Genomic DNA, 15,927 nt, shown 5'->3' with positions numbered 1-15,927 from the left:
CTTCCTGTGGTTGGTGATTGCCCATCCCCCAGATTTGTCCAGGTCTCTCTGCAGGGCCTCCCTGTCTTCAAAGGAGTCAACAGCTTCTCCCAGTTTTGTGTCATCTGCAAAGTATCCTTTCCAGTCCTGTGTCCAAGTAATTTATGAAGATGTTGAAGAGCACAGGGCCCAAGATTGAGCCCTATGGAACCCCACTAGTGACAGGTCACCAGTCTGATGTCACCCTCTGTGCTCGACCCATGAGCCAATTGCTCATCCACTCCATGATATGTCTGCCCAGCCATGGGCTGATGGACCCCAGCATGTGCAAAAAACATTTTCAATCCTGAAGTCTGCTTTCCTCATGGCCAGAGGTGAGGTCTTGCTGGCATTTCTCCTCCTGTCAACAGAGATTTTAAACTCGATCCCTTCATGGTTGCTGTGGCCAAGATGGCCCCAATCTCCACTTGCTCATGAGATCCTCTCTGTGGACAACTAGCAGATCAAGGAGGGCACTGATCTGAGTCAGCTTCCTTAGGATCTGTTTCATCAAGTTGTCATCCAGGTTTTTCCAGGGGTCTCTAGGGCTTCTAAGGAGCCATGAGGTCACTGGCTGTGACAGGTGCTGCATGATGACATCCCAGAGGTCTCTCGGGTCCTAAAGATCCATTAAGTCATGCACAGTAACAGGGGCTCCATGGTGATATCAGAGGTGTCTCCAGCCTGCTCAGAAGTAGAGAGGTCACAGACAAGCACACGGTGACACCTCAAGTTGTTTTGCCAAGGGGATGAGGGTCAGCACAAGAGACACAGACACCAACCTTAAGGAACAAGTGTGTAATGTTACTTTAATGCAAAACAGCAAAGAATTGCAAAAAGATAAGCTCAGTAATGCACCTCATTGTTACTACAAAGACTGCCTACAGACTCTAAGAAATCACCAGTTACCCTGATACATTACCAGCATCCAGACCTGCAGGTCACCTGGGGAACCCCGGTCACAACAAAGGGTCAGAGAACCCCTCTCAGGATCTGAGAAGTCCTATGCAGGCCATCCAATCATAGGGGAGGTCTCCATCTTTGTTGTGAGAGGGTCCAGCTTTTATACTGTTGAACAAACAAACTTACACAACAGATGTGTGGAAAACATCTGGCTTCCTTCTCTCCTTGGGTTTCACCCAAAGCCTGGTCAGGGCTTAAGGGAGACCTTAAGACCAAGGGAGTCATCCTGCACCATCTGCTGCCAAACAAGGCCAGGGATCTACTTCCATGGCCTTGACTAGTCTCTAAATACAGAAAGATAAATATACTCATATTTTGCTGACAATCATACATATTTCATTAATGAACAGATACAAATGTTATTCACTAATGAGAGAACAAAAATATATCTTACTAATAAGCACACATATTTACACAGGTGTAGTCTTATCACAGTACCTATTTTACTAACAAGCATACATAGATTTTGCTGATAAGCGGATATATGACTTAATACAACATTAGGTTGAAAGGTTCATCTAAAGGTCAACCTTGGCTCAGGGTCTGTTGTTCAGGCCTCAGCACTTCAGTGGGTCACCAGCTGTGGCTGAAGCTCTTCCTGCATTTCAAGGACTTGTAAGGCTTCTCCCTGGTGTGGATCTGCTGATGGCGGAGCAGGGTGGAGCTGTCTCTGAAGCTCTTCCCACATTCCAAGCACTTGTAGGGCCGTTCCCACGTGTGGATCATCTGGTGGCGGATCAGGCTGGAACTGTGGCTGACGCTCTTCCCACATTCCAAGCACTTGTAGGGCTTTTCTCCAGTGCGGATGCTCTGGTGGCGAACCAGTTCAGAGCTGTGGTTGAAGCTCTTCCCGCGTTCCAAGGACTTGTAAGGCTTCTCCCTGGTGTGGATCTGCTGATGGCGGAGCAGGGTGGAGCTGTCTCTGAAGCTCTTCCCACATTCCAAGCACTTGTAGGGCCGTTCCCCCGTGTGGATCATCTGGTGGCGGATCAGGCTGGAACTGTGGCTGACGCTCTTCCCACATTCCAAGCACTTGTAGGGCTTCTCCCTAGTGTGGATGCTCTGGTGGCGAACCAGTTCAGATCTGTGGTTGAAGCTCTTCCTGCATTCCAAGCACTTGTAGGGCTTCTCCACAGTATGGATGTTCTGGTGGCTGATCAGGCTGGAGCTCTTTCTGAAGCTCTTCCCACATTCCAAGCACCTGTAGGGTCGTTTTCCCCTGTGGATCATCTGGTGGCGGATCAGGTTGCAGTTGTGACTGAAATTCTTCCCACATTCCAAGCACCTGAAGGGCTTCTCCCTGCTGGGAGGCTGCTCAGGGACCACTAGGTCGGAGCTCTGGCTCAAGCTCCAGCCGCCTTCCCGGCACAGGCTGGGTCTTTCCTCCTGGGAGCACCCTGGGCTGGGTTTGGAGCCCCTCCTTGTTGGGTATCTCTGTGGCTTTTCCTCCCCGGTGACTTCCTGTGCCGTGGAGCCGTTCAAAACAGACTCTCCCACCAGGCTCTGCTGGAGGGATTTGTCCTCTGTGCTCTCTGTCCTCAGCTTGGGGCCTGGGCAGGAAGGAAGAAGGACAGGGAGGGGATTTGCCTCCGGCCCAGAGGGAAGGCCAAGGACATCCCCCCAACTCCAGACTCAGCACGATGGCAATGGCAGTGGGGTTGTCCTGCAGCCGGGGCCAATGCTCAGCTGGGAGATGCAGAACAAGGCAAAGGGGCACTGACTTCCTTCTCACCTGCCTGGGTGTCCTGGGGCATCTTCCTCACAGCCTCCTCCTCCATCCAGCCAAGGTCTGGAATCAGAATCCTGTTTTGGTGGGAAAAAACCCAAAACAGGTTTTGGGTGTGAGCACGTTGGGTTGGGGATTCCTTCTGGAATGGTATCCATAAAACCCTCCAAAACATGAAGATTCAGCCCCAAAAAACCCTCCCAGGAGTTCCCTCTCTCTAGTCTCTCCACTTTGGGGTTCTGGGGGTCCCCCTGTTCAGGCTGCTTGTGGTGCCATGTGTATTGGGGGTCACCCTTCTCCGGGATCTCTGGCCCCCTCCAGGCTGCCAGTGGCCTTGGGAATCCCAGGAGTGTCCTCATCTCCAGACTCCTCACTTTGGGGTCCTGGAGTTCCTCCCGCTCCATGGTCCTGCTTAGGGATGCCGGGGGCTTTGGGGGTCAAGGGGTCCATTCTCCCTTCGCTCTCTGATTCTGGGTGCTGGATTCCCAGGGGTTCCCCCTCTCCTGGGTCTCACCCTCTCCAGGCTGCTGAGGGCCTCTCTCTCCAGGCTCCAGTTTCAGTATCCCAGAGGTCCCCTCCTCCAGAGTTTCTCCTCTCCTGGATGCCACATGTCCCAGGGTTCTCCTATCTCTGTGCTCCCCCCCTCCCCAGGCTGCTGGGGCTCACCCAGCTCCAGTATCACCCCTCTCCACTCTCCCCACTCTGGGGGTCCCGGGGTTCCCCACCTGGGTCTGCTGGAGGTCCCCAAAACTGGTGGACCCCCCCTGAGATGGGACACGTGGCTCCTGCCTGCTGGCACCTGCTAGGGACCCCCACCAAAAAAACCCACCTGCTGGGGACCCCCCAGTATCTCCCCAAGGGGCATCTGCAGTTCATTTTGGCGTCTTTAAGCTGCAAACATCCCCTCTCCCCAAAAACCCAACATGGACCCCCCAAGGTATCTGGGTGAGCTCCCCCTCCCCAGTCATCTGTGGAATGCAGGTGGGGCAATGCTTCCAGGGTGGGAGGAACTGTGATGGTTGTTCCTCCTCTTCCTCTTCCTCCTTTTCCTGCTCCCCCACTTCCTCTATTCTTCCTCTTCCTCCTGCTCCTCCTCTTCCTGCTCCTCCTCCTCCATCCCTCCTCCTCCTTCTCCTCCCTAACTCCACCTCCTTCTCCTACCTCCACCCCTTCTCCCACTCCTTTCTGCATCCCTCCTCTTCCTCCCCCAGGCCCAGTACCCACCCTTGGTCCTCCCTTCCCCCCAAACCCACACATCCTGCGGGAGGAGCAGCGACGGAGCTGGGGCAGGTCGGGATGGGGCAGCGCTGGGCTCTTGGCTGCTTCCCCCCCTGAGGGGGATCCCAGGAAGGCAAAAGAACAGGAAAAGGGGCAAAAGTGGTGGCTGGAGATAAAAATTTGGGGGTTATGGTCCCCCCGGGTGGCACTTCCAGCCTTTTGGGCTCATCTCAGGAGCCTGGAGATCTTGGAGCAGGGAATGCAGAGATGGATGGGAGATCCCAAGGGATTTTGGGAACAGCATGAGGGGTTGTGGAGCCCCTTGCTGGGGAGTCGGGCTGGAGACCCCCTGGTGCTCCCGGAGCCCTGGGCTGGGGAGTTGTCACCACCTTCTCCTGCTTGGGGGGGCTCTGGGGGACCTTGGCTCCTTGGGCTCCTCCTGCAGCCACAGAGCTTGGAGGGACCCTCCTCGAGATGGGTCCTCCAGGTGTTCCAGGAGCTTTGGGCTCATCCTGGGAGTGACTGGGCTACACTGGGAGTGACTTGAAGGGACTGGGATAATACAGAGAGTGTCTGTAACCATACTGGGAATGACTAGGACCACACTGGGAGCACTGGGAGCAAGTAGGAGTGACTGGATCTATACTGAGGGCAACTGGGTGTGACTGGGTGAGGCAGGAGAGCCTATCCCTGATAAAACCTAAAATCCAATCAGAGAATTCACACAATGCAAGCCATCAGCTGTTGGTGCCACAGTGTTGCCTTGGTGTTACTTGCGCTAAAACCATCCTGGGTCACCAGACATCGAGTCAGATCAGCTGCTCGAGGGGCTGTAAAGGTGTGACTGGCAGTCAATCACTTTATACTATACAAGTCCAGTCTCCTATCGTACAGTCAGGTTCTTCTGACATAATCCTCCCTGGGGTGTAGGTGTGGAGATTCCTCCCTTGGCTGGGGACACCTCCAAGGTCACTCCTGCAGGTTGAGAGCAGAGATCTCCCCAGAAGTGTGGGTCTGGGTGAGTTACATCCATCTCTAATTAATAATTATTTCCTTTTTGCAGGCTTTAATATAATTGCTTCTGGCTGGGAGTCCCCCCCCGGCGCCACGGGTGAATGGTGGGGTCCCGGGGTTGCTGGGAGCCCCACCCCATGCCACGTGTGAGTGGTGGGTCCCTGGCTGGCTGCGTGTGTGTGGGGGGGTCCCGGGCTGGCTGGGAGTCCCCGGGAGGTCCCCCCCCGGCGCTGCAGTTCAGGCCCCAGGCGCGGCCACGACAGGAGAGGGGAGAGAGAGTGGGGGAGCCTTGCCGGCAGTTGCTGCACACCCATGGAGGAGGAGAGAGCAGCTTCGGAGCACACAGAGGTTTGCCGTTCCAGGTTTGGGGGGGAAGGGGGAGGGGGGATACAGGGAAGTGGGGGTGGGGAAAGAGAGGGGAGGGGTATCGAGTGGGCCATGGGGGTCCTCTGATTGGCAGGAGGGAGAGCGGGGCACTCCTGTATGAAGTGTCACAGGTGAGCAGCATGCCTGAAGATATGTGGGAACACAGTGGAGGAAGGATATGGTCAGGGTGGATAGTGGGGTTCCTTTAGAGTGATGGGGGTCCCAGCCAAGCTGGGCCTTGAAAGGCACCCCAGCCTTGGATGTGTACGGGGGCCAGAACGGTTGGTCGGTTTGTTTGTCTGTTTGGTTTTGGCTCACCTGCGGCTACTGCCCAGGTTCGGCGTGCTCTGGATATATTTGCTTTGCTCTGTTACGTCCTGAAAGGGTGGGCAGGACAAAGGGGTGTTCCTGGGTATCTCCTTATGATTGTATATAAATAGGTGATAGTAAAGTAGAAAATGTAAGACTTGCCCAAACCGTCTAACAGGAACGTAGCCTGTGTGCCCCTGTGTGGTTGCGAGCTATGCTGGCGATGGTACATGCCTTCGGTAGGGTCGCCCATGCCAGACAGGTAAAAACAGCAGGGTCAGATACAATACATCTGTGGGCAGGATGAGCTTGTTAGGCTTCTGGCAGTCATCCTAGGAGAAGGACAACTCCAATCCCAAACCTGGGCAGATGGAACTCGCTTAGCCCTGTAAGGCCATCCATCTAAGAGAAGGTCACTCTAATCAAACCTACGCCCTGAGGACCTTGCTGCCACTGTCCAAGCTCGCTCGGCCCTGGCAGATGAACCTCAGGATTAAAGAGTGGGTTCAGTTCCGCACATACTGCATCTCACCTAAAAATCCATTGCGCAGGCTTGAAGGCTTTACCCACATGCAAAAAGTCCTGTAGCGACGGGCTGTAAGGGGGGTACTTTTGAATTGATGATCAATGGAGCATAGAGGCATGAGAAAGGAATCATATTAGGATGTGAAACCAGTTAGAGTATGGTACAATGTAACTTCCTGGCACAAGCTAATTGTAAGGTCCATTGTGCTTTTTAGCAAGGTCAGCCTGATATCCCCTATTATCAGAGCTGAGTTCTTCCTTAGTTTTGCTACATATTGCAAGATAGATACATCTACCCTTGAAACACATGGGTAGAGGTCATACATAGGGGTGAGAAAGATGATGATGGGAGGAAGGTTATGTGGGCAGGGGTCGCTCGCCCCTTGCCCTACAAGTAGGCACGCGCAGACTGTGCCATGAGGTAATGATCAGGCGGTGTTTGGCTGCCATTCAGGCATCACCTTATACTACGTACTGGCCCTACGTGGTGTAATGTGGAACTGATAAAATGGGGTGTCGGGACTGCTGAGTTGAGCGATCCTCATCCTACCACCCAGACTGTGTTGCTCCGCGGGGACGCCCGCTAAGCACGGGCACCGACCAGCTGCTGCAGATCCTGACAGCCCTGGCCTGTCTCTGTGGGTAAGCACAGTTTATTGATAGGAAAGCAACTGAGAGAACAAACTTTCTTTTTAATATCCTTTTAGTGTTCCTTTAATTCCCTGTTTTATTATTGAATATTGTTACATAAATAAGTTGTTCATAATATTTCCCTTACATTTCCCTTTTTACTAACCAATATTGTGTTAATAGTATCCATAATATTGTGTTAAGATCCTTTTTTTTGGTATCCCTTTAACCTTTTTTTTTTCTCACTATTAATACTGTATTAGATGCTGTTCGTAGTATTTGTTTTAATGTCACCCGATAAGGTAGTTATTTTGTATTCCTTTTTTTAGTTTTTGATTCCTCTTGCTAAGTTATTACTATTATTATTATTCTCACTGTAATAAAGATAGTGTGTGTTGTTTGAATATTTCTGGCACTTGTCTTATTCCGGACATGTATCCAAACGAACTGTTACACGGGCGAGGGTCGAAACAGCAGGTGAAAGCTGCACTGGAAGCCGCAGACCCAACCCTGCATGCAGGCGGTTCAGGATATTGGTCATTTGAGACTGACCGGAGATGACAGTCTCTTGGGGCAGCACCCTGAACCACCAAGCAGCCTTTTCAAGGACAGCACTGCTTACTCCACTCAGAGAGGGGCCTAGAAAAGGTGGTCTAAACAAAGCTCATCTCCACTTTCACCCGGTTGGTTAACCGCAGACCAACGGGCATCTTCTTCCAATGCGGTCGCACAAAGGCAAAAGACAAAGGCATGCACTGCCTCCAAGGTGTACCTAAATTAACTATAGCATGTTGGAACATCAGAACCATGCTCGATTCTGCGGATAGCGGACGTCTGAGCGACGTTCTGCCCAATTGCCATGAACTGGCTCGTCTCAACATCAACATTGCTGCCCTCAGTGAAGTTCGTTCACGAGGAAGGCAGCCTCAGAGAACATGGTGCTGGTTACACACTCTTTTGGTCAGGTAAGCCCAGAACCGAAAAACACCTCTCAGGAGTTGGCTTCATGATCAAAAACTCTATTCTTCCCAAACTCGAAAATCTGCCGAAGGTCACTCTGACCGCATTATCTCCCTATGCCTTCCACTCCCACCAAGCAACTGTGTCATCTTTAGTATATATGCCCCAACTCTCCAAGCTGACCCTGCTGAAAAGATAAAATTTTACATGACCTTGCGCTGCCTTACCCAAAAGGTGCCTGAGTTGATAAGATCATTATCCTTGGTTATTTCAACGCCAGATGTAGGTAATGAATTTTGAAGCCGGAAAGGAGTATTAGGCAAGCATGGTGTTGGAAAAACTGGCAATGATAATGGTCGCCTTCTGCTAGAATTCTGTGCAGAGCAACAACTCCCGTCACTAATCTATCTTGCCAGCAGAAAAATTGCCCTGAAGACAACCTGGGATGCACCCCAGATCTAAGCATTGGCTTCCTCGCAGATTATGTTTGGTGCAACAGAGAGATGTCCACGATTGTCCTCCATACCCGGCGTGATGACCAGCGCAGAATGCCAACAGACCATCAGCTTGTGCACTGTAACTCAATTTAAGCTCAAATTCAAACCAAAGGGGCAGCATCCCAAGGAGAAGACTCCAAGTTAACAATCTCCAATCAGCCACAGTAGAGAGAAAATTCCAGGTTAACCTTCAAACTAGCTCGAAAACCATTCCACAGATTCTGCAGATTCCTCCCCTGAATCAACTTGGCACTTATTAAAAACAGCATCTGCAACTCCTCTGAGGAATCCTTAGGGTTCTCCTCAAGAAGAACAAGGACTGTTTGGTGAAAAACAAGAAATCCAAGACTTGTTGAGGAAGAAGAGAACACCCACCAAGCCACCTTGCACTGCCATCCTCTGAAGAAAAATAGCCTTTTGCCTTGCATGCCAGCAAGCGCCAGCAGAAACTCTGTGACATCCAGAACAAGTGGTGGATCAATCTAGCTGAAAAAACTCAATTATGTGCAGATACAGGTGATCACAAAGGTTTCTATGAGGCCTCAAAACAGCATACGGGCCTACGTACCAGGTCCAAGCCCTCTACTCAGCGCTGATGGTCAAACCCTTCTGACAGATAAAACCTCCATTTTGAATCGATGGTCTAACACTTTCAGTACCAACCGTGTAGTCCAAGACTCAGCAATTCAGTCCATCACGCAACAACCGCTAAAGTATGAATTGGATACTGCCCTCACTTTAGGAGAAACCCTCAAGGCCATACAGCAGTGAAATCGGCAAGGCAGCTGGGATTGATGGAATTCCACCTGAAGTCTGGAAACATGGGGGCCTCGCACTCCACACAAATTTCACGAGTTTGTGGTGCACTGTTGGAGCTCGGTGAACTACCATCAGACCTTCGTGATGCAGTCATCATCACTTTGTATAAGAAGAAAGGTACTAAATCAGATTGCTCAAATTACCGTGGTATTACTCTGCTCCATTGGCTGGCAAAATCCTGGCAACTCTTGAACAGACTAATACCCGCTATAGCTGAAGAAATTCTACCTGAAAGTCAGTGTGGTTTCAGAGCCAACAGGAGTACCAGACATGGTGTTTGTCTCAGACAACTGCAAGACAAGTGTAGGAAACAGAACAAAGGTCTCTATGTAACTTTGTCGATCTCACCAAGGCTTTGATACTGTGAGCAGAAAAGGTCTGTGGCAGATTTTGAAATGTTTAGGTTGTCCCCCCAAGTTCCTCAAAATGATCTCTCACTCCACGAGGATCAGCACGGCCAAGTCAGATATGGCAACACACTTTCTGAGCCCTTTTTAATAAAGAATGGTGTGAAAAAAGGCTGCATTCTTGCTCCTACCTATTCAACCGTCTTTTTCAGCAGGTGCTCCAAAGGGCCACAGCAGACTCGATGATCAGGACGGTATCTACATCGATACCGTACTGATGGAAGTCTATTCAATCTAAGGCGACTGAAGGCCCACACCAAGACCTTAAACCATCTGTCTGGGAGCTGCTTTACGCTGATGACGCCGCCCTCGTCGCTCACACAGAAGCAGCCCTGCAGCGTTTAACATCTGATTTGCAGACGCTGCTGAGCTCTTTGGGCTGGAAGTCAGTCTAAAGAAGACAGAAGTTCTATATCCACCTGCACCTCAGGAAGTCCCCCATCCTCCCCATATCACCATGGCCAATCAGAACTCAAATCAGTCCAGCAGTTTAATTACTTAGGGAGCCTCATCTCGGATGTGAGATTGACAGGGAGATAGACAACAGTTAGCAAAGGCATATAGTGCTTTTGGAAAACTCCATAAAAGAGTTTGGCAAAACAACACCTGAAGAAAAGCACCAAGATCTGTGTTACAGAGCCATAGGCTGTCTACGCTCTTATACGGATCTGAACCATGGTCATCTCCGCACCACCTGCGTCTCCTGGAACACTTCCATCAACGCTGTCTCTGCACAATCCTAAACATCCACTGGTCAGATTATGTGACCAATCCATCTGTTCTAGAACAGGCAGCAGCCACAAGCATTGAGGCCATGTTGCTGAGAACACAGCTGCGTTGGGCAGGGCACGTCTCCAGGATGAAGGACCAACCACCGCCTCCCTAGATCGTGCTCTATGGTGAACTTGCCACCGGCTGCCACAAGAGAGGAGCCCCGAAGAAGAAAAGATACAAGGACTCCCTGAAACAACATCTCAGCCTTGGCCATATTGACCAACATAACTGGTCTACTCTGGCCTCCAATCGGAGGGCTGGAGACACCATCTGTAACACTGCTGATGCTTTTGAGAACACATGCAGAATCACTCTCGAGGAGAAAAGGCAACGCAGAAAAAATCGTGCCTTGCAGAATATACCACCTAAGGAGTCTTTCTGCTCTGCCTTTTGCAACCGGACATGCCTGTCTCGTATTGGCCTTTTCAGCCACCAACGCACTTGCAACAAACGGGTAGAGCCCTTCCCAAATCTTCGTTCGTGAAGCCCAGCCATGAATATAATTGCTTCAATAATTGCTTCAATATAGTGCACTGTCCTATCTTACACTATACTACTAGTAGTTTTAGCCTTTATATTGTCTAGTAAATAATTCTGATTAAGATCTTTTGTCTGATCATGTTATAATAATGATTCATTTTATATAAATATTCTCATTTGCCAATTATTAAACCTGGGACAAAAGTGGTTCAATCACACCTCTGTAATTCCTTAAATTTAAACTGTTGACACAATCCGAGGCTGAGATTGGATTCAGCTGCACCCAGGCTCTTCTCCAAGCAGGGGTTTAGGAAGCCAGGGAGTCCTTTCTGCCTCTTGGGACTCAAGGGCAGGACTTCTAATAAATTTTGTCTAAGACTCCATGACACTGGGACCATGCTGGAAGAGACTGGATCATGCTGGGACTATACTAGGGGCAACTGGGTGCAACAGGGATCACAGTGGGAGGAACAGGAAGCAACTGCAACCATGCTGAGGGCAACTGGGATCATACTGGGATCACACGGTGAGCAACTGGGCCCACATGGGGGAGACTGGGATCACACTGGGACTGACTGGGACTACATGAGGGGCAACTGGGAAGACACTGTGAGCAGTGGAGCAACACAGTGAGCAACTGGAACCACGTTGGGGGCAATTGGGATCACACTAATGGTGACTTGGATCATACTGGGAGTGACAAGGAGCATGCTGGGGGCAACTAGGACCATGTTATGGGCAACTGGGATACAGTGGGAGCAACTGAGATAATGCTTGAGGTGATTGGGTCATACTGGGAGTGACTGGGACCACACTGAGGGTGACTGGATTTGACTGTGAGCAACTGGGATCATGCTGGAAGCAACTGGGAGTGACTGAGAGGATGCTGGGGGTGACTGGAACCACAGTGGGGGTGAAAGGAAACAACTGGAAACATGTGGGGGGCAACTGGCTCATACTGGGAGAAACTGGGAGTGACAGGGACAGTACTGGGACTACCTGGCAGTGACTGGGATCATACTGGGGGTGACTGGTAGCATCTGGGACCATGCTGGGAGCAAATGGCATCACACTGCAAGTGACTGGGTTGATACTGGGAACAATAGAACCATGATGAGGCAACTGGGATCATACTGGGAGTGACTGCAAGTGACTGGCATCATACTGGAATCATATGGGGAGTGGTGGGCAGTGACTAGGATCATACAGGAGGTGACTGGGATCATATTGGCATTGACAGAGAGCAACTGGGATCATATTGGGGCAACTGGAATCATACTGGGAGTGACTGGGATTATAGTGGGTGTGAATAAGACCTTAGTGGGGGTTACTAGGAGCTACTGGGATCAAGCTGGGAGCCAACTGGGACACACGGGAGCAACTGGGATCAACTGGCAGATACTGGAATGATGCATGGAGTACTAAGACCACAGTGGGGCAACTGGGATCATACTGAGAGCAACTGGGCCACACTGGGAGTGTCAGTAACCATACTGGTGGTGACTGGGACAACATTGGGAGTGACTATGTTTACACTGGGGGTAACTGGGAGTAACTGGAACCCTGTTGGGGGGGACTGGGATCATACTTGACTCATACTGGGAGGGACTGGCACTATGCTGAGGGAAACTGGGACCATAGTGTGTGCAAGTGGGATGTAGTAGCAGGCTTATATGGAGGTGACTGGGCTCGTACTGGGAGTGACTGGGCTCTGGGAAGCGCAAGATGGGGAGGAGGAGAAGCACAACCCCTCCCACTGCTCTGCATTGCCAAAATCCTTGTTCCCAGTTCCCACTCTGGCCCTGACCAGCAGATCCGCTCTGGGATCCCTTTTCCTGGGGCCACTTCCCTGCCCTCTGCCCGCCTTCCCGCCACTGGAAATCTGCACTTAGGAACCTCATCCCATTGTTTCCTCCTTCTCTTCCCTATTATTGTCAGGGTCCCCTGCACCCCGTTTTCTCAGGCACTGGGACCCCCTGGCCATTCCCAGTTTTCCAGCCCCCAGACCTCTCTTTCTTTGACTCCAGGATCCCCCTGCCCCCCTTTCCTGGCCTTTCCGCCTCTCCCAGTCCCTGAATCCCCCTTTTCCTTGAGCCCAGGGACCATGGTCCCTCATTCCCAGTCATCCCAGGTCACCTCACCCTCAGCCCCCCTTTCCTTGACTCCAGGGACCATGGTCCCTCATTCCCAGTCATCCCAGGTCACCTCACCCTCAGCCCCCCCTTTCCTTGACTCCAGGACCCCCTGAAGCCCCTTCCCAGCTCTCCCCGCTCTCCCAGTTCCCCTCTTTTCTTGACCCTGGGACCTCCCAGATCCCCAGATCTCCATGTCTCCCCAGTTCCCCACTCCGGCACTTCCTGCAGGGGGGTCCTGGGGTATCCTACGACCCCCTGAACCCCCCATTCCTGTGCACTGAGACCCCCCCGAACTCCCTTATCTGAGACTGGGACCCCCTGCACCCACTTCCCTGGCTCCAAGACACTCCTGCTCCCCCCCCTTTCCTGGTCATCCTGCTTCTCCCAGACTCCACAATCCTCTTCCTTTATCTTGGGACCCCTGGACCCCCATTCCTGGGCATCAGGACCCCCCTGCACTCCCTTACCCAGCACTAAGCCCCCCTTGAACCCCTTTTCCCAGCCATTCCACTTCTCCAAGCCCCCAAACCCTCTCTTTTCCTTGACCCTGGCATACCCGGACCCCCATTCCTGACTCTCTCAGCCCCCAACCCTCCTTTCCTCAACACTCAGGACCCCCCGAACCCCCTTCCCACACATCCTGGTCTGCCCATCCAATGAACCATCTTTCCCTGACACTGAAGGCCCTGGACCCCACTTTCCTGGGCACAGGGATCCTCTGGTCCCCCTATCCCTCCTCTCCCCACTGTTAGTCCTGCCTTTTCTTGACCTTGGGACCCACCTGATCCCCCATTCCCATGCACTGGGACCTTCCTGCACTCCCTTCCCCCCGCTCCAGAACCCCCCTGGAATCATACTGCCTTATCCTGCACCAATACCTACCTGCACCTCCTTTCCTGCCTATCCCACCTCTCCCTGCTCCCAGATTCCCTTTTTCCTTAACTCTTGGACTCCACTTGATCCCCATTCCTCCCTTTCCGAGACCCCCTTTGCTTCACATCAGGGACCCCTGAGACCCTTCACAGCCATCCCGTGTCTCCCCACCGCGTGACCCCCTTTCTCTGACACCAGGGACCCCCGGATCCCCCTTTTCTGGGCACAAGGTCCCCCGGGACCGCCCCATCCCACGTCTCCAAGCCCACGCATCCTCTTTTCTTCGAAACCCCCTTCCCCAGCACCGTGTCCCCCCTGCACCTCCTTATCCTGCACCAATACACCCTGCACCCCCTTTCCCGACCATCCCACCTCTCCTCACCCCCGGCTCCCCCGCCTTGACTCTGGGACACCCCCAGCCCCCCCAAGCCCCCGTGTCCCCCCAGCCCCCCCAGTGCCCCCTCCCTGCGTTACCTGTTGGTGGCGGGGTCGGAGCCCGGCCCGGGGCTCCCCACCTGGCGGCCGGTCCGGCGGGGCCTGCAGGCCGCGGATGGGCGGGAGCGGGAGAAGGGAGGGAGGAGGAGGAGAGGAAGGTGGGGTCTGGGAGGAGCCAGAGCCGCAGGAGCGGAGAGAAAAAGAGAAGGGGGAGGCAGGGGCGAGACGGGGGCAGCAGGAGGGGAGGAGCAGGGTGAGCGAGGGCGGAAGGAGAGGCCGGGAGGCCGCAGCTCCCCCGGGAGCATCGCCCCCCCGCCCCGCATCGCCCCCCCGCCCGCATCGCTCAGGTGAGCGGGGGGGGGAGCTCGTCCCCAATATCTCGGACAGTCTCTGGGTTTGTTGTGTTTTTGGGGGGAGGGGATGTCTGGAGCTTGGAGGACTCTAAAGCTGAGCCGCAAATGCCCCTTGGGGGGATATTGGGGGTTCCCGGGAGGTGTTTTTTTGGGGGTCTCGGTGGCGGTTCCCGGCAGAGCCGCGGTGATGGGTTGTTTTTCCTGGGTCAGGCCCTTCACTGCCAGCCCAGAGCACGGAGAGGGGGCACCCCTGGGACCCTGAAACGGAGAGCCCGTACACGAGGGACCCCCGAGACCCCTTCAGCCTGGAGAGGGGGGGGACACAGGAGAGGGGAGACCCTGGGATACTGAAGTAGGGAGCCCAAAGAGGGGGCAACCCAGGATTCCCCGGACCCCCGGCAGCCTGGAGAAGGGGGAGCACAGGAGGGGGGGAACCCCTGCGAATCCGGCACCCCGAAGCAGAGAGTCAGGGGAGAAGGGACCCCTGGGACTCCCAAAACCCCCGGCACCCTTAAACGGGGGGCTACAGAGAGGGGGGACCCCAGGACTCCAAAGTGGGGAGACCAGAGATGGGGGACCCCTGGGATTCCCAGGACCCCTGGCAGCCCAGAGAGGGGGGACCCCCAGTACACACAGGATCCCCAACAGCCCGGACAGGGGGGACCTCCAGAACCCCAAAGAGGAGAGACCAGAGAGAGGAACCCTGGGAGGGTTTTTTTAGGATGAATCTTGGTGGTTTGGGAATGCAGAGAGGACATGGTGCTGGGGAAGGGAGTTTCCAGACGATCCAAGGGTAAAGGGGGATGCAGGGACTTGGAGAAGTGGGATGGGGAGTCCACGGGAAACAGGGCATCTAGAGGGTCCTCCTGTCCAGGAAAGGATGGTCCAGTAGTCTGTAGTGTCAGGGAAAGGTGGTTCACAGGCTGGGGAGACCTGGGATGGCTGAGAAGGATTCAGGGAGTCCATGGAAGGGGGCTCTGGGAAAGGCAGGAATGCAAGTCCAGGGGTCCCAGGGTCAAGGAAAGGGGGAGCCTGGGGGCTGGGAGAGGTGGGATGGGCAGGAAAGGGAGTACAGGGAGGTATTGGGGCAGGATAAGAGGATGAAGGGGGGTTGGAGCTGGGGAAGAGGGTGGTGCAGGTGGGTCCCAGTGCCTGGGAATGGGGGATCAGGGGGTCCCAAGGCCAAGAAAAGGCAGGACTAGGGGTGGGAATAGGACAGATGTGGGGTCCAGGGTGTCCCTGTGCCCAGGAAAGTGGGGTCCAGGGGCCTCCAGTGTCAGGGAAAGATGGTTCACTGGGTGGGGAGACCCAGGATGTGTGGGAAGGAGGTTCAGAGGGTGTTGAGGAAAGGAGGAGTTGGGGACTGGGAGAGTCAGGAATGGGGGTCAAGGGGGTGTCAGGATCAAGGAAAGAGGGAAACTGGGA

The 15,927-nt window shown here is 53.5% G+C and overlaps 1 protein-coding gene across 1 annotated transcript; it reads right to left on the bottom strand.

Moving 5' to 3' along the window:
- Nucleotides 1-801: 801 nt before the first annotated feature.
- LOC116799956 (zinc finger protein 239-like) lies at nt 802-14,274 on the bottom strand. The gene is made up of 3 exons (XM_032713426.1): nt 14,189-14,274; nt 2,714-2,784; nt 802-2,531 (listed from the first exon to the last, which is right to left on the bottom strand). The coding sequence occupies exons 2-3, from the start codon at nt 2,757-2,759 to the stop codon at nt 1,555-1,557; spliced, it is 1,023 nt and encodes a 340-aa protein (XP_032569317.1). The 5' UTR covers nt 2,760-2,784; nt 14,189-14,274; the 3' UTR covers nt 802-1,554.
- Between the last annotated feature and the right edge of the window lie 1,653 nt (nt 14,275-15,927).

This window comes from Chiroxiphia lanceolata, chromosome 30, assembly GCF_009829145.1.
Source record: "Chiroxiphia lanceolata isolate bChiLan1 chromosome 30, bChiLan1.pri, whole genome shotgun sequence".
In the NCBI taxonomy this organism is placed as follows: domain Eukaryota; kingdom Metazoa; phylum Chordata; class Aves; order Passeriformes; family Pipridae; genus Chiroxiphia; species Chiroxiphia lanceolata.
This window is presented reverse-complemented; position numbering and strand designations above follow the sequence as displayed.

Bases quoted from the DNA above. Each gene is read 5' to 3' on its own strand.
- LOC116799956 (XM_032713426.1), bottom strand. From the start codon at position 2,759: ATGGAGGAGGAGGCTGTGAGGAAGATGCCCCAGGACACCCAGGCAG. The intron at 2,532-2,713 runs GTGAGAAGGAAG...CTTCCTGCCCAG, and splicing joins GCCCCAGGACACCCAGGCAG to GCCCCAAGCTGAGGACAGAG.